Raw genomic sequence first — 21,693 nt, 5'->3', positions numbered from 1 at the left:
ACTGGATGGCTGACTGCACTCGCTTCAAAGCTGTATTATTGGAAACACTTGAGGCTTTCCTATCTCTGTCTTAGTCTCAGTCGTCCTTGCTGCAAGACATCCATCCCTGTCCCTACCATCAAGCAGTCTGCCACATTATCGTTTCCTTGCTCTCACCGAAGAAAACGACAACACTATAAGGTTTAACACTCACTAGCTGCAGAGCACGAAACAAAGACTTTCATCCACGTCAGCGATGTTCCACAGCGCCCGGCATGCTGTAAACCGTGTGGTGTGAGTGTCAGACCACACCACACCACCTAAGCGGTAGTGCACTGCCAGTTTGGTTGTGTGCTTATTCGGAACATCAGTTTGGGACCTGGCACGTAGCACATGACCCTTCACTTCTTCCATCCGCCACGGTCCGAGGCGTACTGGTACCCTTCCCCCGAAGGCTACCTCCGATCGCACAATTGAGCATCTTCAGATCACTAGGGTGGGTCTCATTGGCTATGGCCGTGCGCTTGGTACGGGCGCAGCCATATTTACGCCAGAGAGGTCGGTAGGTAGGAAGACAAGCGGACAGGATTCCAACGCAACATTCAATCGCGGAGAGCGTGGTTCCCCTGACGTCATCATCTATTAGCCATCAGCAACGGGAATATATGTTATACATGCCTTTAGCGGCACGTACAGCTTGCATCCCACATGCCAACTCTTAGGAAGAAAAGCCGGATGATGCTGATCACACAAACCCTGGAGAGGATTCAGTCCTGCGCACTTCGACCGGAATGAGACTTGGTAATGTGCTTACAATCCGCCTAGAGAGAAGACAGTGACAAGTTGCCACCTGCGCGGCTTTGACACCTGCAGGCCCCATACAAGGGGTATCGGTAGGCTAAGTATAGTGATATCGGTCACTATGTTAAGGACGCCCGTTGTTATCACCAGCGTGCCAAAATCAATGCATACTGGGGGACCATTGCTAGGAGGTTTCCACAAGTCACTTAGTGGTACGCATTGCAAGATGGTTCCTAGTGTTCCGGCCACGCTGTAGGCGATCACGAAGCCACCCATTGCCCGCAAAATGTGCCTGAACATTGGTTTAGGGATGCCAAAGATGCGGTCGTAGAGGAAAAGGATGGAGAGCTTGATGGTGCAAATGCTGATGCTGTATAGAACTTGTGTTGAGACAATAGTCTGGGCAGTATCAGTCACCGGTTCAATGTACCCCCGAGGCTAAGAGTAGGCAGCCGGGAACTCACTATAACCCATGCTTTGGGATCCGTGATCAAGATCTCATGTCTCCCCATGCCGTATTTCATTCCCAGATAGTAGACGATGATGAAGCATGTTGTCGTAATCTACGGGTAGCGTCAACATCTGGCCAAAGATGGTTGGCGAGATCTATTACCAAAGCCAACCCAATACACCAGTCATCAGCCTCCAACGTTATACGTGCAATACGCCGAGATTTGTATCGTAAGAAGACCGCAGTGTATGCAATAGCAAGAAAAATCACAGTTGGCGCAATGATCTCCGCCTTTTTGTTGTCACTGAGGTGTGCTTTCTGGTACTCGTATGCGTCTGCGGATTCTTGTGAGTCTGCCATGGCTCTGTTGGAGGATTTCTTCGAGATTGCAACCATCTATTTCATCAATAGATGCCTGTCAGGAGAAGCCCTCGAGAACCGAAATATTCCCGGCTCCGGCTTTTTAGGCAAAAATTATAATTAGTAACCAAGCCCGGATTCTGCAGGATCAGGTGCAGGGAGAGCAGCTGAAATCCGAGGTACCAGGCTATATATTCGGGCCAATGACCGTTGACCTACATGGCATCGTTACCGTTTCCTGTACCAAGATGATGATATTGACGCAGCAAGGACAGGCGTAGGTGCGCTTGGCCATGTCGAGGTCCGCGAGCCTCTCCCCTTCACGACGCCAATGGTGTTTGTCGCGTCCTGGTAGGAGATGATTGAGCCATTCGCTCGGGACTCCGACGCATGTCAGCCGTTAGCACAGATCCAAAGCGTGTCAGCCTGTGGCAAGTATCGCCGTGCATTGCATTGCTGATCGTCAAAGAAAAACCAAGTAATCCAAACTGAGAGCGCTGCGGTGATTTAAAATGCTTCTAGACAACAAGGCAACACTTAAGTGCTTGAGTGGCTAAGATTAAAGGCTTCGTTTCAATGGCAACTTGAAGCTATATCAATTTCATCAATGTAATATGGCAGATTTGAGGACGCTTGGGCCCGTACCAGAATATGGCTGGTTGATATTGAGTGAAGCATGCAACGAGATCCCACCTTACCATATAACGTCCAATACCTAGATCCAATATTTTGATTATATTGTCAGTATGAGACTATCTATACATATGTGCTTGGCTCAAAGTACTGACGAGGATTTCTGATGGGTTTAAAATGCCAAGACGCTAAATTTGCAGGTTCGTCCAAGGGTCCACCTACAATTGTACAGCTTTCATGACATGCCTGGCGCAAGACCAGTACCAGGTCACGAAGGAGATGTACCGCATTACCCAGCCCGGCGGTATGCGGGGTGTTGCAATTTGGGGAACCCTTCACTACGGTTACTGAGAGAAGCGGTGGGCCAAGATGTGCAAGAAGATATACACTAGCTATGAGCCGAACATGCTCATGATTCCCCAGTGGACGATTGCCAAGGAAATTGAGTGGAGCAACGAGGCAGTGGGACTTAAGGATATCTAGGCTGTGGAGAAGTAGGGGACGTGGGAGTTCGATGATCTGGAACAGGCTACAGAGTATTTCTTCGAAACCGGTACAATCATCTTGAAAAGTACTGCCAACCTGCAAAAATACGTGGAGAAGATCCTGAAGGCGTGGGAGCTGAGAGGCCAGAGGGTGGAGAAAGTGGAGCCTGTTCTCGAGAAGGCAATGACTGATGAATATGGAAATGAAAAGCGTGGTCTCGAGGGAAACAAACATGCCACATATGTGATCGCGAGGAAGTGAGCCAGCCATGTTGGTCTCGCAATAAGCCCGCGGTATCTCCATTAGATTACGGCCAGACTGCTCATGCTCGACAGTGCCCCTAGTAGCTTTCAATAGCTTGTTCCTCGGTCGGATATCAAAGTATGAAGAAGTCATATGTCTGTAGTGCCTTTTATGACCAATTCAACCTCTTTTCCTTTGGAGAGCCATGCCCTGGAGAAATACGATGCCACATGACATCGACTCCAAAGCCGGCATGATTATTGACCCTGAATTTCTCGTTGGAACCATTGGAAGGGACCAAATGTAGTGACATTGATTCATCAAAGGCTTGTTCACATTCAGTCTTAAACCTAAACAAAGGACCTTATCCATGAAAGACCTCACTCTCCAGCGCATGCAACTCAACGAAAAATATCTTTTCCATTCCCAGTAAAGGCTACTGCAGCAAAGCCCGCTCACAGTCCCTCGCCATCCGCAGATCCTGCAGGAACTCCTCACAAATCTCAACCTTAGGCCTCGGGTCCCCGGCGCGGAAAGCGTGCGCGTGCCATGGGTGCCCGTCACTTAGCATCCGCATGATCTCCGGTACATGATACGGCTGCATGTACCGCGTCGACCTGTCCATCACCTGCCAACGAAACCGGAACAGAGAGCAAGTATCAGCGTCGCTCAACCCCAGCACTTTTTTCGCGAACACAATTTCCCACTGGGACCACCAGAGCATGGACCGAGGATCGAATCTGGGGGTGCGCCCGGGGAGCTGGCTTCTAACTACCGATCCGTAAGGGGGCCTCCATTCGAGACCTGGTGGCCAGCCGGGGGGAAGTTGAAGGTCTGCGTTGTAGTTTCTTTGGATGAGGTGAGGAGGTGCGGGCGTCGAGGCCCAATCTGGCCAGCCGTCTCCATTTCGCTGGTTACCGATGGTTGGAGGTGGCAACATGGTTGCTGCGGTTTCTCTGCTTCTGGTTTGTGGGTAGCTGAGACGTGGGGCTGCGGTAAGGATGGTCACGTTGCCGTCTCTCGTGCGGATGGTGTGAGTTGTCATCGTCTTCGGAGAGACGCCTGCGAAAAGTGAATTTTTCACCGATAGTAGGTCACCACAGATTAGTCTAACCTTCTTAGTGATACAGCTGAACAGTGTCTGAATGGTGGCTGGGGTTGAGGCTATTGTCTAGCCTAGCGGTTGAAGACAATTGCGATCTAGCGAGTAAGACGTCTTCAGATTTTGCTGTGAATATAAACCATGAAGAGATTATGCTGGAAGAGAGAGCAGAGCCGGCAGAAGTTGTGATACGCGCCGAGAGACTTCGTATGTGGAGAGCTTGCTAAGAGGGGTGTGCTAGAGGAAGGGATATTGCAGAATTTGGGAAAGCAAAGTCGTGTTGATACGTCTTAGTAAATGCGTCTGAAAGAAAAGGAAGCTTTGAGGTAAAGCCAGCTTGAGGATGATGTCTTGGGAGAAGGTATCTCGTCCAGAGGTTGCCGCTTTGATGTTGACGGTTGGTGTCACTTCGGCTTCGGCAAGCCTGTGAGTGGTCAGCATGCGTCACTTCCAGCCAAAATCGGACGCGGGGATGGAGAAGCTTGGTAATTCCGATGGATCTGTGCGTTCTTCTCTTTCAAATTTCGTGGCAGCCGGGGGAAGTCTCTTCGCCTTTTCGTTGATTGCCCGCTTGGATGCGCCTGCTATCCAGGTGGACTTTACTCTAGCATTGAGTGTTTCCGATGTGACTTGCAGTCTCATTTGACACCCTGTGAAAACGTGATTTCGCGTTCTTTCAGTCCCAGGGACTGTAAGAAAATCCAAATGCCAGGGATGAAACAATGTCAATCTCTTGGTGTTGGGCGAGAAGGCCAAGACAAAGCATACTCTCTGTTACTGACGATTACTGACCTTGGAGTTCCGAACAGGATGAATTGCTGTTCGCCACCTAAACTTCCTAGAGCCAGCAAAAACCCTTCGTACAATGCCGGTCAATCCCATGAATGTGCACAATAGCACTGTGATCGCCGAAGAACTCAATGTTGTAGCCACTGGCACAATGACAAAAGCTACTTTTGAGAGCGGAAAATTATGCAGACAAAGGCGGCGATCAGCCAGGGAGAAGAAGATGGCCTTCGAAGTAAAGAATCCACTTCCTGTACTCAGATTCTGACAACGTCCAACAACACCAAAGTCCTTCGCCAAACACCCTTCCCCAACAGCTCGACGAATATCATTGACTGTGCACTTTCTCCCAGAGCGCCGTTTAAATGTGTCAAGTCGTTGAGTATTACTTGTCCTGTACGCACGCTGAGCGATACCGTCTCGTCAATACCTGCCCATTTGGATTCTGCCGCGATGCCAGCTCCTGTAAATGCAACAACAACCAGATCATGGCCTATCGACCAGTCTATACTCCTCTATGGTGCGGTCCTTGTTTCCGCCAGCGTCACGATACCATTCTGGCCGTACACCGACTCTATGTGGGCGAGCTTTACGCCCAAGCTGAATGCGGGGGGTGGTCCAACCGTAGCATCGAACAGGCCATAAGAAGATGTTACCAGCAGGAAGACAAAGAGATCGAATGCTTCTTAGCCGCTGTTGAGGAGGCCGAGAGTCACAATGCGAGACTACACAGTGCAAGGAGGAAGGCACATCATGGGAACAGCGATGAAGATGAGTACGAGAGCGACTCAGAGGACAATGATGATGATGTTGACGAGTCCGACAACGAGACCGAAGGGGGCTCGACTTTGAACATCACAAGCTGCGGGCCGCGGCATTACATTGAACTCGACGATGAGAGCAGTGGCAGCGACAGTGAAGGGTCACCAGCTCGCATGCTCTTGCATTAATCGTCAATGGTTTCCGAGCAGCGAGGGACGTGCGTCACAACATGGAGGCTACCCGAGGAGGGTGAGATCTTACACCGACAGCGACATCTTGGAGGCGTCCCTTTCCCAAGGAACTTTAGACGCTGATTGAACCCGTAAAAGGCAAATCTGCTCCTCTCGTCTTGGATACTGAAGGTGACCCCGTAGTCTCGGAACTGGAGCGGTTGCTGCCCCGCTGAATTCTGAAATTATTTAGCAGAAATACAGGTTGGAAGATCAGTAAAATAACACATATCAGGTGCGCAGCCCATATTGCATGCAGCCAATCCAGATTTGTCAAATCAGAAGGGCAATCGTGGTAAAGATCTCGGCTAGGATGATATTTGCTACTCCGATTCCCTTTCCTTTCGTCGATAGCCACGCTTTTACCAAACGAGGAAATCTAAAATAGGCTTGCGGAGTAAAGCCACGGAGTTGGCACGAGAAGGTTGGCGATAGTGAGCTCTTTGCCGTACCTTCACCTCGCAAGCATGAACGGGCGATATGAACCAAAGGCCTCAAATGCTGTACCCAAGGGAGCTCCTTGAATTCTCATTGCACTCAATAATGGCCTGCTTACGTGACTTTCTTCTCATGGCTTATAAAAATGCGAAACTTGCCTTATGGTACTCTGCATGTATGCGTGCAGTATCCCGTTCAGCCGTTGACCTCTTGGCAAGCGCGAACGCGGATTTCGACAGCGTGTGCAAACACGACCCGAAGTGGAGAAATGTCCAAGCTAAACCTATTTGAGAGGATACTTATCGATAGCGCGTATCAAACGGAGGCGCTGATACCCTGCATCTACTAGCGTGCTTCTCGAAACTTGCCTTTCCCAACCTCCTGTGTTCTTTCCTTTCTTTCAGACCACTCACCGCTATTGACACGCCGAAGCCTCAGGCGCGACACCGCGCGACTCTCGTGAATGTCCTCATGTAATGCCGACTCTCTGCCTTTATGCTTTGCTTTAGAGCCATGATCTACACTGTTTCCCTTCGAAAGAGGGGTGAGTCACTGTCGCGTGGTATTTTGGTCTGGAGAAGAGGCCGGACGAAGCAGGTGGATGGTGCAGGATGAGGTTTTTCTTAAGTGTGAGGGGTTGCCTCGTTTTCCTGAGGTATCCTTTCATTGTTGGTAAAATCTTCATTTTCGAATATGATCATGAATAAATTGCACAACTCTCAAGTTTGATTGACATATCCATTGCAAGAATCGTTACACCTCTGCTTTGACTAAGATTTCGCATTGACGTGAGTTTCATTCTCCTCTGCCGTCTAGCAGGCTGTCAACAGCAAGTCCTTGAAACCACTGTAGGTCATCGCACCTCCAAGACCGTGTCAATGTCTAATCGTTCCTCTTCTTTTGCAAGACAATTACCAATTGGAGCGAAATGCTTTGTTACGATGTCAAGCTCAGCCTTCATCCCATTCTGGTTGTGCGACAGACCTCGAGATACATTCCTATCCTACGTCCCAAAAGATGATCTCCTTTCCCTTCGTCTGGCCTGCTATGACTTCAGCGTACGTGCTGCACCACACCTTTTCAAAGAGATCGCTGTCACCTTTCGGGAGAAGATCTTCACCAAGCCAGTGCGCATGGCAGCATTGAGCCGGATAGGCCAACATGTTCAGACCCTGAAGTTCACCATCCCTCACAGCGGCAAGACGTTCCTCCCTCCTTTAGTGGATACCAGCGGTATCGAAGTTGCTTTCATCTACGAACCTTATATCGGTTCTGCTAAAGACCCTGTCACCCGCCACAGCATACCCACCTACGGGAGCTGGGAGATGAATGATCTGCTCGTCAAGCAGTATCCGCCCTTGTTTCATGACGCTGCCAAAGTTCCGGCTTTCATTCAAGCCTTCTCAGCGATGCCAAACCTGAGACATCTGGAAATTTCGTGTCCAGGGCAGCCGTCGGAAGAGCGACAGCGTCGCAGTGTCGTTGACTACGCCTTGATCTCGCTGCGTATTGCCGTCGAGCGAAGCAACCTTTCACGTCTTCGTACCCTTTCTCTCTCGCCAATTCATCCAGGCGCTGTGCAATATCTCAATCCATCGTTGGGGTTTGGTGTAACTCCACGCTCCACCAAATGCTGGAGGCAGATCCGCCAGCTCGATATACACATGGACACTATTGAGTCGGGATCCCCAGTAGATCATTTGAAGTTTCTACACTCATATCTCCAGAATTTCGCTCCATTTCTCACGGAATTCAATTTCCGCTGGCAAGGAGCGTCCGGAACCAAAGGTCCGAGCCCTGTATCGCTTGCCACTGAGAGTTGCGTACAAGCAACCAGTTGCAGCCATGAGTGTCATGAGAGATGTGGACTCCCACTCCCCTGTCTGCGCTTTGAAAAGCTTCGCGACACAGAAATAATGAACATCTTGTCCGATTCTCCTCAAATAAAAGGATTTATTCGCAAACATCGGCGCACGTTAGAATCGCTCAAGTTGAACGGCGTCGAATTCCGCCTCGGTGACTGGGACGACGCACTCTCTCCACTCACAGAGATTAGCGGTAGTGAGAAGTGGAAGGAGACTGCAGAAGAGGTCATGGATGTGCCGCTGATGCTGAGTCCCGCAATTTTTGAGCAAGAGCAACGCATCAGAGACTGGAAAGATCATGTAAAAAGCAGGACTAGCAGCTCAAAGCCATTACAAGGGGCATTGCATAGAGCGAGTGCAAAGGGAAAGGAGCTCTTGTTCGGGACAGAGGAACATATGCGCAGGTTGCTGAGCGGCTCTATCTTGAGCTGGCTGTGAAAGGAGGGGGCGTTTGGCGTAGATGAACGAATAACGAAACTACATTACAATCATCTTACGTATCCCATCACCATCATGTACATGCAAGACCGAGAGAGCGAGATCTATTAGTACTCCGCTCCACCTCAGGAAAAGATTGCTAAGAGAAGCCGAATATTAACCGCTTTGCCTCGGTTTGATAATGATGGCGTTGTGACCGAAGACCCATTTATTCCCCGAACGGTTCAAAAGCCACCTGAAAGCCATTGCAATTCTATTTCTCTCACTCTCCCCCCTTCTCACCCTCTTCATCATCGTCGCCATTCAACCCCCGCTTCTATCAAAACCCCAAGCCTACGCTCTGCGACATAGATAACAATCAGATAAGCCTTCATCAACCATCATTGACCCACTCAAATCCACCATGTCTCTAAAATCAGGCACGCTCTCCTCTCCCTCTCCGCTCAAAGGCCCAACACTGATTAGATATCCCACTTGCCAGACTCATTTCCTTCCTCCGCCGCCTTTGACGCCATCAACAGCTCCCTGCAATCCGACGACGCCGAGCGGAAAGACGCCGTGAAAAAGGGCAACGCCGTCTTCGCATTCACACTCAAGAACAAAGAGGGGCAAACGGACAGTTGGTACATCGATCTGAAGGAGAAGGGGGAAGTGGCCAAGGGGGAGGCACCGAGCGGGAAGAAAGCTGATGGTCAGTGAGGCCCTTGTGATTTCGGAGATGGAAGTCCCAGACAATTGATTGATTGCCTTCGGCTGGAGGCTAGCACTCAAGAGGCTACCTGAACCTTTAAAAGACACAACGCATTGAGAATACAGGCTGATGGACGGGCTGCTGCAGTGACTTTATCGTTATCGGACGACGATTTCGCCAAACTGGTCAGTGGGAAGACGCAGGCTCAACGGCTATTCATGTCGGGGAAGCTGAAGATCAAGGGGGATGTCATGAAGGTAGGCTGCGGATCACTTCCGGCCTTGAAGACGGCTCCGCTGACTAGACGGTTGCTCGGTAGGCTACGAAGATGGAACCCGTGCTTAAGAAGGCGCAAACGAAGGCGAAGCTGTGAAGGTGGCTGGTATTTGGTAGCGTTCTGGACATGGAGCTCTACCGGTCTTTCGTCTAGGTAAATATAGAATCGAATCAATCTTTTCTGGACTAGATCGACGCTTTTGAACCCATCTGCGTCTGGATATCGGCTTCGTCTCTGGCTCCCGCTAAGCCTTTGTGTACTTGGCAATCAATAGCCACGGCCACGTATATCTGGGCCGGTGTCGAGATACGCATGACATATTTTATCTATCTGTGACATGATGCATCTACTACAACTAGTCTCAATGATCCTCTGTCGAAAACGAATGACGCTACTATGCTCCGGCCCTACAATAAACTCAAAACGCGAGTTTGAATCACTGTCAGATTGAACGTCTCGGGCTAATTGCTAGTCAAGTCATTCGCGTGGAAGAGTTTGATGGGATCAGTCTCGTCGCAGTTTTCCTCCACCAGAGACGTTGATTCTCCTTGCCTCATGGTCAGTGAATGGTGAAAGGTGAGTCAGGCGGCTAGGAACCAGAGAACGCAAGACAATGAGCCGAACTCTCTGGTACTTTGTCATCAATATTTTTAACAACCGAGAACACATATGTTCTATCGGCATATGAGCTTTCAGTGTGGCTTTGGTCAGCTAAGAACATGATCAGCTCTCAGATGCTTTCGAAAGCCATTCATCTTTCCAGAGGAAAGAATGATCTCCGCTTGATCTTCGTGCTGCTTGTTCTCTTGCACACGCAGACCTATCGAGACTATATCTCGGTAGGTGGAAGAAGCCTGCACTATGAAATTCCATGGCTGAGAAACAACGTCTAATTCAAAGGCCAGACGTAATCGCACCTCATTCTACCGTTCACGTAAACGACTTGTACACTATAGATGTCGATTTCCTCTTCTTGACACTCTACCTCTCGGCACAAGATAGTCCCTTCATCGACGACCTGCGTGATGTACGTTGAAATTGAGATGCCCATCCCCACTGAATTTCACTTTACCAATGTATGACTGTCTAGCTAGGAACTCATCTGGGATCGGTATTCGCGTTCGAAGACCGAGTTCAGATGGGCCGCTCATGACCTCCGTCAGTTCCAATATCGAGGCGAGGCGCACTTGGCTTTCACCACAGTGTTGGAGGGTCGGTTGAAAGGGCGGATTTTCAAAAATTCCACTCATGTTATGATGTAAAGCAGGGGTGATATAGTGAAGACATTTGAAATACAGACCACGGCGTAAGATTGGACCGGCACGACTCTGAAATTGTGGAGGATGGCCGAAAAATCGTGCAAAGCAGCCTTCATCCGTCACGAAGGGGGAGAGGACGGCGTCATGGTAGAAGAGAGCGTTCCAAGAGGTGCATATCGCGACAAAAGCAGTCGAATCCAATGGCGCTCTCCCGACCACGTTCCCAGAAACCAAAGTCTAGCAGGCTTGGACGAGCCCGACTGCTTGTCTGACAACCCTTCTCTCCTTCCATGCCCAACCGCCAAATTGTTCTCCACGCAATTGCCCAAGCAGCCTAACTTCTACGGCAGCCACATCAATATATCGAGAAAACCCATCAAGGAATCCCTCCGCGAGTCGGGACGGGTCGTCCGGGCCTCAGCCGTGTGTTCAATTCCTACGCGTAAGCGCCCATGGGAGGCCTGAAGCGAAGTTTAAAGGCCATAGGCCGTGAGCCATGGGTCATAGGGGCCGGGCTCGGCTTTGAATGTGATTTACCATTCTTCACCGGTCGTCTTACTTAGAGCACTTCCCTGGCAATTCTTGGCGCCTATGACTGTTGGGCTATGTCGAGATGAAGGATGAGCAAGTGAGTGTGAGCAGTATTGGGGAATGATTACATTGGATTGTTCCCCCCATGGGTATGTACAGTCTATACCCCTTCCGTGATGCCGCTCACCCCAAGTCTATACACAAGGAACGAATTCACCAACTCCTCCCCAAAAGGATGGCAATCGACAGGGTATCCGCGCTCAAGTGACCTAAAACGCTGCCTTCGTCTATAATAACAAGTCCGGCGTATGTATCATGTCCGATCGTTGTTGTAAGCCTTGTGTATGCAAATGCAATGATATCAATGTCGGAAGATAGATGATTGAAATTCGAAATATTTGAGAAATATACGGTGATGGTGCAGAGATGAACAGAATCATATGACAGCTGGTGAAGTGTTAGGTATATTCAGTGTTATCGCGACGGATGGCGAGGACACAAAGGAGAACTCTATGGCGTAGATAGACAGGGTTGAGGGTGTGTTGCGCGAGGCTTTTCAGTTGGTACGGGCGCCGATTCTGGGCATGACCACCTCCTGTAAATGGCCAAATTCAAAATTTCGCGGTTGCCGTCGAAATCGACAAGGTCCTGGATGTGTACCAGGCGTCATGGCGAAGCTAGTCGATTGGAAGGAGCCACGATTGCAGGCTGTGGGACCGCCCGTGGTTGCGTCTGAGCCTCTTGCTGAGGTTGCGGACCAAAAAGTGCTCGCAACTGTGCCTACAACAGAGCCGCCGCCCTATGCTCCCTTGCTTTCCTCTCTCTGTTTCGCTTCCTCTTGCGGATCCGGCTTATAGCTACCAAACAGACCCCAGAAGCGTCGAATCTTTTCCAATCCCACGACACCTATCATCGCAGTCTCGGATGATACATCGGTCAGAGCGGGATCCTCAGAGAAGATAAATCGTTCACTGAACATGACTGGATGGACACAGGTGCGGAGGACGTAGAAGATGACTTTGGCGGCCTTGTCAGGGGTATCGACGAAGGTCCAGTCGACCTCAACTTGACTTCGCTAAATTCAAATTAAGTACGCTGCGGTGCTGGTAGTCTTTGTGAGCGGCAATTTAGCAAGCCCAGGCCATGGACAGTATTCGAGAACTCTCGCAGTTTTCGCAGTCGACGACTACGTCGTTGAAATCCGTGGAATCAATGGGCTTTCAAAACGTCCAACCTAAAAAATACCTTGGAAGCACAAAGCCCAGCAGTATCTTGTGCAAGTAAGGATCGCCAGAGTGATGCTGTGTAGGTTTTGATTTTGTGCTGATACACCAGTCGAGTCCCCACTTCATAAGGCACCTCTTTGCGCGCTCGAAGATAAGGGGAATAGTGCTGTGGGCAGCGAGCAATCTATTTCGTTGGTCATAACGGTATCCGTAATAGCGTATTGACAAACGGATTGAAGTGGGGGATCTTGTAATTGAATGCTTTGCTATTGTTCTGTCATAAATCAACACCAGTGCAAACAATAATTCCACAGTCCCAGCTACAAACAACACGGCTGGAGAAGACCTCTGAGTTTGTCTCATAAGAGCTCAACCAGCGGAGCCAGAAGGCTTGGGCGGGTCTTGGGTTTGGGGCCATGAGTGTAGCCTTGTATGGTATTTGAAGATGAAATGTGATGCTCGCACGTGGATAGTGAATTGTTCATTAGAGCCAAGTGTGAACAGGTGTTGAGAAACAGGGGCTGTAGCTGAATACATGGCGTCAGCATTGGCTGATGCTATTGAATGGATTAGAGCACACCTTTGCGGTTTCTGCGTTTCACAAGACCACAACTCGCACGCGAAACAAGCTGTGAAGGCCGCCCATCCAAGCATTTCTTGCACAGTCTTGACCTGCAACAAATTTCTGAACAATGCGTTTTGCTATGACTCTTCGTCTGCTATTTGAGTCTGTGCATGTTTGTCGCTCAAAGTCAAGCCATGAACCATTGTCAATCTTTATATCTTGTAGTAGGATTTTTGATGACATTAATAATCTAAAGAACTCAAAGCTCACTAAGATCTTGAGAAAAGTTCTCTATGATTTCATAGGAAGAACTGTTTTCGGGTTGGGGTTGAGGCGGGTTTTGGAGTATGTTTCAACACCGCTGTGAGACGCAATCATCCCAGACACTGAGGCTTGCGTAGGCCTTACCAGGGTAACGTGAGTATAAGGCACCCTAGGCCTGATAGGGGCTGAAACCGGGGCACATTTCTGTGGCCCTTGGCCGCTGACGATCTACACGCCAGGCTTCAGCGCTGCCGGCTGTAGTTAATAGAAAGAAATTCTGTCCCCAAAGGTGCATCAAAATCAACCAACAAACACATTCAGTAGTCTGGCACCCACCTAGATGGTCCTCTTGGCTCTTTTCGCCTGTGGCTATAGAGTTGGCGCTCAACTCTCGCGGTACGGCACGGGAGCATCAAGAGCTAATTTTAGGCCCAAAATAACACAGGTGATGGCTTTCACCTTGTTCAGGATTAGATGTATATTCTTTCAGGTAGACTCGTCTCAATGGCCACGGAACATAGTTCTGAAGCGCAAGAACAGAGCAATAGCGGGACCCAGGGAGCAGTAATAACGACCATAGTCAGCATCATCATAACGAACAAGTAAATCTCTTGCAGAGAGGAGGATAAGAGACTAAACACATTCTTATCTTGTTCTAACCACGACATGGATGAACAGACCCGACATCGCTGTCGAAAGTTGCAGTCTGGAGGACTTCTATGAACATGGCGGCCACCGCAGGAAAGAGCACTGAAGGGTCTGTTAATGGAGTGCTGCTCGACAATCTCGCTGGCACTGGTTCTTCGGCCATTGTGTTGCGCAATCGCCGTTGCAAACAGCCTGCTAACAGAACTCTTGTCTCATTCCTCGTCCAGCTTCCCATAGGGATACGTTAGCTTGCAGCATGATCCGCGCAAAGATAGCGAACGGTCGATCCCTCGCCAGTGGCTCCAAAACCGCAGAAGAAGCGTAGACTTGACGGAGTTGGATTGGTGACATTCGCAATGGTCATGGCATCATTCTTGCTTCCTTTGCACATTGGGGAGAGGGAAGGAGGCATTTGCAGCGCTGTGGTAATGGGGTTGGCAGTGACCTTGGCTTTGCCTGCTCGTATCTGTAATTTCCGGGTAGTCTTTGGGGCACGATAATTCCTCATTCCCTGTATTTTATTGTTGTCCAGATCTTCCCTGATTGCGCGCAATTTGCCATTGGGCAGATTCGACTCCTTCTTGTGCTCTGCTCAAAGCAATCGCTTGTAGCCTCGGAGCCTTCCATTGGATTTGTGGCCCAGCAGTATCTTGGTTTTTTGAAGTGTCTTGCGGCTGTAGAAAAGGAAGCGCTCCGCGGACATGTGCTACGATCTGCGCGTGATGAGCGTAGCTTCCCCTAGAGATGCCGAATGGGGTTAAGCAGAGGCTGTCTCGGCTGATCCATGAGGTTATGGGCAGTGGACGACATTAGATCTTAGGAGAACAGCATCCTTACGAAGCACCTTGCAAGCGCGCTCCACAAAGGATATTTTGGAGATGGTGAACGCAGGAAGAACAACGGAGAAGCCTCGATGACTGAGCGCCCCTACCGGATGCGGGTTGTCTCTCACGCTCTTCAACACCGCGACTCTTCTTAGCCTTGCCGCCGCGCTTGAGAAAGCCTAGAGAAAGCCTGAAGAGTACCATACTTGCTCAGAATTGATATAGAGCCTTGAAGGGATCGGTCAAAAGGCGTTCTCACCTTTTGCGAATACCCCACCTCAGCAGAGATGGCGAAGCGGGTTGCCGACCAGCAACTCACCAAGGATGGAACAATGTCTGATGAGGACGGCTTCTCTGTAGGGTCGCAAATAGAGGAACCTCAGAGAGCTACGGCGGCGCAGATGGCACAACGAAGGTATGTTGAAATTTTGGAGTTCCGGGTGTTCGTGTAGGGCGGGAGGCTGCAAATGTTTTGAATAACCAAATCTTCGTCACACCACGACGACGGCACCACAACTCTTTCACCTCACTTTTTCACAACAAAAACAAATCCACCTCCACCACCTCTTACATTTACAACACTCACGAACATATTCGCACTATTGAGGAACTCCTTTGATGGGCTACAGCGCGCTTGCGAGAGGTGTAATTACTAACAACAGAATGGCTAGGCTCGCGAAACCTCGAGGTGGTCGTCGGCCTGGGGCCCTACGTCCACCCGCCTCACCATCGCTTGGCATGTCCCAGCAGCAGCAACAGAACTCCTTTGGTGAAGGCGACAGAATCAATATGAACGGAACACAGCAACAACAAGGTGGATTCAGTTTCGGTCAGCAGCCAAATGGATTTCAACCCAACCAGAACAGCTCCTCCTTCCCGCCGTTCCCTAGCAACAGCTTCAACCCTTCATTTGCTGCACCCACAACAGGATTCAGCTTCAACACGGGCCAAGCCCAGGACGTGAACAATCCGTTCACTGCCATCAACACACATAATGCTCCTCCGCCCGAGCCGACCGGATTTCAGGGAACCATATTTAATCTACCACCGCAAAAGATGAGTCCTTTTCAGAAGTTTCTCGAAGGAGAGCAGAAGCCTTTGTTCGCCGCAGGCGCTCCAAACATTTCAACATCAAGTCAGTCGCCGCAACCTCCGAGCAATCCCTTCAACCAGTCCACCGACCAGCAACAATCAAGTCATGCTAGTCTTGGGATCTTCTCGCAATCAAATGCTCAGCAGCAGCCATCCAATAATGCGTTCGGTCAAAGCACAGAGCAAAAAGCCCCGCAGCCCAGCACAGACATGTTTGCGCACCTCAAGACTCCACAAAACCAAAGCTCCAGTAATCCTTTCGCACAGAGCATCTCTCAGTTCCAGCAGTCACAACCCGCGCAACCAACAGCCAATCTCTTTGCACACCTGGGCCAACCGCAAACGTCGAGCAGTTTCCTCACACAGGGTTCAACGTCCCCGACCCAAGGTGGAAGCTCTATGATGCAGACGTCACCGGATCCTTCGCCGCAGTCACGTCCATTTGGTTTCTTGAATAAATCAAATGCTCAGACACAGTCAAGTCCTACTAAAGACAGTACTGCTCAGGGCGGAGGTGGCAGCCTTTTCGATAGGGTCACGAAACCTCCTGCGGAAACGGATTCTCAATCTCAATCAAGTCCAACCAAGGACACAACTGCTCAAGGTGTTGGGGGCAGTCTTTTCGATAGAATATCCAAACCATCGACCGAGACCAATGCGCAAACCTTGTTCAGCCCTGTTAAGAACAATACCGCTACAGACAGTGGTAATCTGTTCAGCATGCCGCAACCGCCGGGCACGTCAAAAGCCTCGAACGAGAATGGAGCAAACAGTCCTACCAAAATCGGCGAGCGAAAGATTGCGAAGCCTACCCTCTTTCAAAATCCTTCAGAAGATGCGCGTCCGCCATACAAAGCCATATTCGGCAGTCTGAAGATGCCACCTACCCTCCTACCATCACCTTCTCCCGCGCCATCAGCGCCTTCGGCAGTCTCTCAACCTAGCCCTTCGCAGCTCAAGGGCGACTCTGCCTCACCAACTCATGGCACCAGTAACGTTCCGAGCTCATCTGTGTCTACTCAGCAGTCCAGTGAACGACCAAAGACAGTGCCAGATATCCCCCGCAAATTTGGGCCGTCACCGGCTCCTGAAGGCTATAGTGAAGAAGAGGCAAAAAAATGGTCCCAAGATTGGTGGGTTTCATTTTATGTGCGGCACAAGGAGAAGCGCATAAAGCATGCTGAGAGTCAATGTAATGAGAGAATAAAGGCTGTCCTTGACGGATTTGACCCCTTGGAACAGATTGTCCGCAGCAAGAGGAAGTCTATCTTTGAGGATCGCGAAGGGGAAGAAGATGAAGTACTAGGGAAAAAGGCTAGAGTCGAAGGCCCGTCAATTTTCACTCAGGAATCACGAGGAGCGTTGTCAAATGGAACTAGCATAACTCAATCACCTTCCAAACGCGATCCTCCAGCCCAGCAAGCGACCAACAAAAACAACAAAAGATCCGCGGACGAGGAGCCAGAGAGAGACAATGCGCAGGGCACAGCCGACAATGGCAAGAAGGCTCGCGGTCATGATCCAGTCTCATATCCATCACTTTCAGCTACCTCACCAGGCTCACAAACGTCGAGTATATTCAAAAATATCTTGGACAAGAAGGAAGAGACCAAAGTCAACGGCACTCAAAATGACAAAGCGACCCCCCTTTTCCAGTTCCAAGCACCCTCTGGGTCCTCTTCGACTCAGTCGCCATCGACTTTCAAGCCCTCTTCCACCACTTCGGTGCCGCTTTCGTCCAAGCCTGACACCGAGTCACCATTCAAATCTAGCTTTGCCTCTTTCAACCCGACTTCTTCAACACCAAATTCTAGTCTTTTCGCCAACCAGCAGAGTACCAGCAATGGTGCGCCAGTAAACAGTTCAACCCCATCGTTCAAGCCGTCGAGTTCCGCTGCTGCCCCTTTGACGGCGTCAAAGTCAGGTCCTTTCTCTTTCAAGCCTACTACAAGCAGTGAGGCTCCTTCGGATGCGACCAAAGCGTTGGCAGTCAAATTCTCAAGCGGTGCTACAACATCGACAGCATCTAGTGCCAATCCGTTTTCTGCCAAGCCACCTACGAGTGGTCAGACCTCATCTGAAGCTGCTAAAGCTCCAGCATTCAAGGTTCCAACATTTGGCGCAGCAGCAGCATCGAGTGCATCCAATCCAAGCCCGTTCTCTATTAAGACGTCTACTGGTCCGACCTCGTCCGAGGTACCAAATGCTCCAACGTTCAAAGTACCAACGTTTGGTGCTGGTGCGTCTTCGACAAACTTTATCTCACAATTTGGCAAAGCCGCAGAAAAGACCGCGGCAGAAGACAAAAAGAAGCGCAAGGCAGCGGATTTCGATTCGGATGAGGAAGACTTGGACTCATGGGAGCGTAGAGATGCTGAAGAGCAGCGGATGAAGAAGCAAAAGCTCGAGGAGGAAATCAAAGGCAAGGCTGCCAAACTCATTGATGGGAAATGGGTGATCGCCGCAGACGCAGACAACGAGAAGCCAAGCACGAGTGCAAATCAAGCAGAGCCAGCAGACCCTAGTATTTCAGTGTTAAGTCAACCACTTGCACCGCTGACTAACGGTCACAACATATTCGGTCATTTGTCAGGCGAAGAGTCTGGCGCAGAGGGTAGCAAGACTGGCGATGCCGATGATGAGGACGATGAGGATGAAAAGGACGATGAGACGAACGTACAACATCAAGTACGTGGACCATTCGACTACGATGATTCAGCATCGGAGTCAGATGAGGACGGAGAAGGCCAATCCAAAGAGCCGAAGGCACTCAGCAACCCGTTCGGCGCAAGTGGGAGTGGCCTCTATGACACAGCAGAGAATGCCAACGGAGAGGATACTGGACGGAGCCTATTCGATCGAGTCTCCAGGGACAAAGACGGCAAATCTATTCGTGAGATACCACAAGCAGACGGTCGTGCAGTTTCACAAACAAGCAATATCTTCGGTCAATCCTTCAAGTCTGGTACATCGAGCAATCTATTCAGTCCACCTTCTGATGCTGCTTCGAGTTTCACAAGCGCGAATTCCAAAGCTGGAGATAGTCCAAAGGGCGATCATACATGGAAAGTGGATAGCCCAATTAAATTCGGAGAATCTGGCAATCCGCCTGCCGTGAATGTTACTTCCCCAAGTCCATCTAAGCCAGCGTTTGGTGGCCTTTTTGGTGCTGCGAAGCCCAATGTCACGACTGAGACACCAACGAAGCCTACTTCAAGCGTCTCAAGCACTCCTCCAGCAAAGATTCCCAGTGTCGGCTTCGGTTTTGGCTTCAAGCCTGCCACGGCCTCATTGGCACCGCCCTCGAACAATGGGTCTAATACAACATCGCGCGCTACATCGCCGGGTGCCACAACCGGCGAGAGTGCAAACGAGTCTACTGCTGACGGAGAAGACGACAAAGCAGAAAAGCAGGAGCAGATCGATCTCACGTCTCCAGGGCCAGGCGAGGAGGACGAGGATGTTGTCTTGCAGGTGAAGGCAAAAGCGTTGAAGTGGGACGCAAAGTCATCAAGCTGGGCCAGCAAAGGCGTTGGACCTCTGCGTGTCCTGAAGAATCGGAAGTCACACCAGACTAGAGTCCTTTTGAGGCAAGACCCCAGTGGCAGAATCGTCCTCAACTTTGCTTTATCGAAATCGTTTACCTACGAGAGCTCGCAGAGCAAGACTGTGAGGGTGCCAATCGTTGGGGAGAGCGGCAAGATCGAGTCTTGGTTGATCAAGGTCGGTGACGATGACGACGCGAAGAAGTTGGCGAGTGCTCTGGAGGAGAATAAAAGCTAGGGAAGCTTCACCGTGTGAGACAGGGAACACGGAGTCGGAGGCGTCATTCATCAGGGCCATATTCAGGGGACCGCATTTGTACAAAGATTGGCTTGCCGACCTACCGCGGGTCTTACAAGTTCACTTTCATCACATCTTTTTTTCCCTCCGAGGAAGGAGGTTCGGATCAATCTTACACAGCATGCGGACTGTTACGGAACGAAAGCATCGATTATTGTCGTTTTAGCGAAGCATACGGGTCATTAAAATTGGAGTTGGGGCGTTTTTCGGATCTTCATGTCGTTCTTTTCATATCGCCAGGTCCTCGCAGGGATTCCCTATAGCCGTCTCCCACTCGCGTGGTTGATTGATGGTTTTAGGTTGAGACACTGCGTCACCAGTCTGTCATCGGAGGCGACGTGTAGCCATTTCCCACTCGCGTGGTTGATTGATGGTCGAGGTCGGTAACCAATGCAGCATGGCTGAGGCCTCAATGCTCACTCGCTTCTTTCGATTTGATCGCGTCTTTGGACTGCTGGTTGTCGGAAGTTGTAGGTACTCTTAGAGCAGACTGCGAGAGTCAAGGGGATGTGGCTGGCTGCTTCTGCCTGCCCTGATGATTCGAGTATGTTGGGATTCTTACTGGCGATATGTTCAATGGAGGAGCTGATTGGGAGATTCTATGGGGGATTGTGGCTGGCTGCCTCTGCCTGCCCTTATGGCTCGAGCATGTTGCGACTCTTGCGGGTGGTTTTTTGTACGCAGAACGCAAAGGTTCTTTAGAAAGGGGTGCGTGCTAGATCAGTGCGCAGCAAATTCAATCAAACCAAATCAAATCAAATCAGGTGGTAGCCCACCAAGTGCTTTTTGCAATACGCCTCTACTGCATAGACTAGATCAGGATGGTTTCGCCCCTTATGCTTCTTTTCTACATAGTCTACAAGATCAATGGACTTCCCAGCCTGACATATTCTCGTTTCGCAAAACCCCAGCAAAATCTTTCATACTCTTCATTAACTCGCCAGCTCATATGCTTTTCAGCCATAACCCCTCGCTTCTCGCCCTTTTGGCTACGCATCAGTCACACTCCTACAGAACGCCAGCGCGCCGTTATCGCCATGGAGGATCATCCAGCCAACCTCGTACCCAGCTTCACCCAGCATGCATACCTGCATGATGAAATGGCAACTGCGGACGGGTAGGTCGTTCTGTTTGCAAATCTGCCAAGTGAAATATCTTGTACTCAGGCTGTATTGCGAAGTGTGCGCCAGCCTACTGCAGAAAGCCTACCATACACTTCGGTGTCTCAGAATGGCTTTCGAGGCTTTGGACGGGTCCCTACTATTGTTCCCGTGTAGGGCCAAAGCGGTTACGACATCGCGAGCAGCTGGAATGAGGTGACGATTTTGGCCCAGTCTGCTTTGACGGTGGATGCAAACTTGACGAACGCTGAAGACCGCGCCAGAGACGCCCATTCGACCTGCTCTGCTCGTGGTAGCATACTTGGTTGTCGATCGGACATACAGCGTCAAAGTACCTGGCAAGCACCTAGGCTGTTCTTGGGGACTTGGCCTCGATGCATTTGCACAAGGGGGCGAAGTATCTGAGGTACACGCCCGACCAATCGGGCAGTCTGCCGGCGTTTCGAAGCCGCCTGAGAGTCTTTTCCCGTGACTTAGTCTCAATTTTGTGTAAAAGCGTTTCACTGCCCTTCGAACACTTGCAAGCGAAAGGCGGGCAGGTATGGTCGCCTTGGGCCCTGGTGTTTTGGTATAAAGTCCGGTCTGTCACCTCTGCCGCTCTTCCCTTTCTTCAGATCAGACACCGTAACTGCGACACAACAGTCTTCCAGGTATGATTCTTTCGGGCTCTCCAGGCCGCTTTTGCAGCTTTCGAGTACTCATACACTTACAGACAAGCTCATGACAAAACGCGATCTTTCAACCCAACGCGCTGTCCAGAACACAACGTATCTCTCAG

General features: G+C 50.3%; 7 protein-coding genes across 7 annotated transcripts; 5 read left to right on the top strand and 2 right to left on the bottom strand.

Moving 5' to 3' along the window:
• Positions 1-346: 346 nt before the first annotated feature.
• HO173_004491 (uncharacterized protein) lies at positions 347-1,591 on the bottom strand (the record flags this gene model as incomplete). Its single annotated transcript, XM_037306415.1, has 5 exons — positions 347-618; positions 674-735; positions 794-1,179; positions 1,245-1,343; positions 1,394-1,591. 5 exons carry the CDS (start codon positions 1,589-1,591, stop codon positions 347-349), a joined length of 1,017 nt encoding a protein of 338 aa, XP_037166925.1.
• A 1,002-nt stretch (positions 1,592-2,593) lies between these two features.
• Positions 2,594-2,971, top strand: HO173_004490 (uncharacterized protein; the record flags this gene model as incomplete). Its single annotated transcript, XM_037306414.1, has 2 exons — positions 2,594-2,686; positions 2,753-2,971. 2 exons carry the CDS (start codon positions 2,594-2,596, stop codon positions 2,969-2,971), a joined length of 312 nt encoding a protein of 103 aa, XP_037166924.1.
• Positions 2,972-4,920: 1,949 nt separating this feature from the next.
• HO173_004489 (uncharacterized protein) lies at positions 4,921-5,791 on the top strand (the record flags this gene model as incomplete). The annotated part of the gene is made up of 2 exons (XM_037306413.1): positions 4,921-5,076; positions 5,327-5,791. 2 exons carry the CDS (start codon positions 4,921-4,923, stop codon positions 5,789-5,791), a joined length of 621 nt encoding a protein of 206 aa, XP_037166923.1.
• A 1,358-nt stretch (positions 5,792-7,149) lies between these two features.
• On the top strand, positions 7,150-8,574 carry HO173_004488 (uncharacterized protein; the record flags this gene model as incomplete). Its single annotated transcript, XM_037306412.1, has 1 exon — positions 7,150-8,574. One exon carries the CDS (start codon positions 7,150-7,152, stop codon positions 8,572-8,574), a length of 1,425 nt encoding a protein of 474 aa, XP_037166922.1.
• A 403-nt stretch (positions 8,575-8,977) lies between these two features.
• Positions 8,978-9,638, top strand: HO173_004487 (uncharacterized protein; the record flags this gene model as incomplete). The annotated part of the gene is made up of 4 exons (XM_037306411.1): positions 8,978-8,993; positions 9,056-9,265; positions 9,413-9,522; positions 9,585-9,638. 4 exons carry the CDS (start codon positions 8,978-8,980, stop codon positions 9,636-9,638), a joined length of 390 nt encoding a protein of 129 aa, XP_037166921.1.
• Positions 9,639-10,549: 911 nt separating this feature from the next.
• HO173_004486 (uncharacterized protein) lies at positions 10,550-15,063 on the bottom strand (the record flags this gene model as incomplete). The annotated part of the gene is made up of 2 exons (XM_037306410.1): positions 10,550-10,728; positions 14,967-15,063. The coding sequence occupies 2 exons, from the start codon at positions 15,061-15,063 to the stop codon at positions 10,550-10,552; spliced, it is 276 nt and encodes a 91-aa protein (XP_037166920.1).
• An 83-nt stretch (positions 15,064-15,146) lies between these two features.
• Positions 15,147-19,734, top strand: HO173_004485 (uncharacterized protein; the record flags this gene model as incomplete). The annotated part of the gene is made up of 2 exons (XM_037306409.1): positions 15,147-15,274; positions 15,531-19,734. The coding sequence occupies 2 exons, from the start codon at positions 15,147-15,149 to the stop codon at positions 19,732-19,734; spliced, it is 4,332 nt and encodes a 1,443-aa protein (XP_037166919.1).
• Between the last annotated feature and the right edge of the window lie 1,959 nt (positions 19,735-21,693).

This window comes from Letharia columbiana (assembly GCF_014066305.1).
Source record: "Letharia columbiana isolate WasteWater2 chromosome Unknown Sc0000011_s2, whole genome shotgun sequence".
NCBI lineage: Eukaryota > Fungi > Ascomycota > Lecanoromycetes > Lecanorales > Parmeliaceae > Letharia > Letharia columbiana.
The sequence above is the reverse complement of the archived record's forward strand: the minus strand, read 5'-3'. Positions and strand labels throughout refer to the sequence as shown.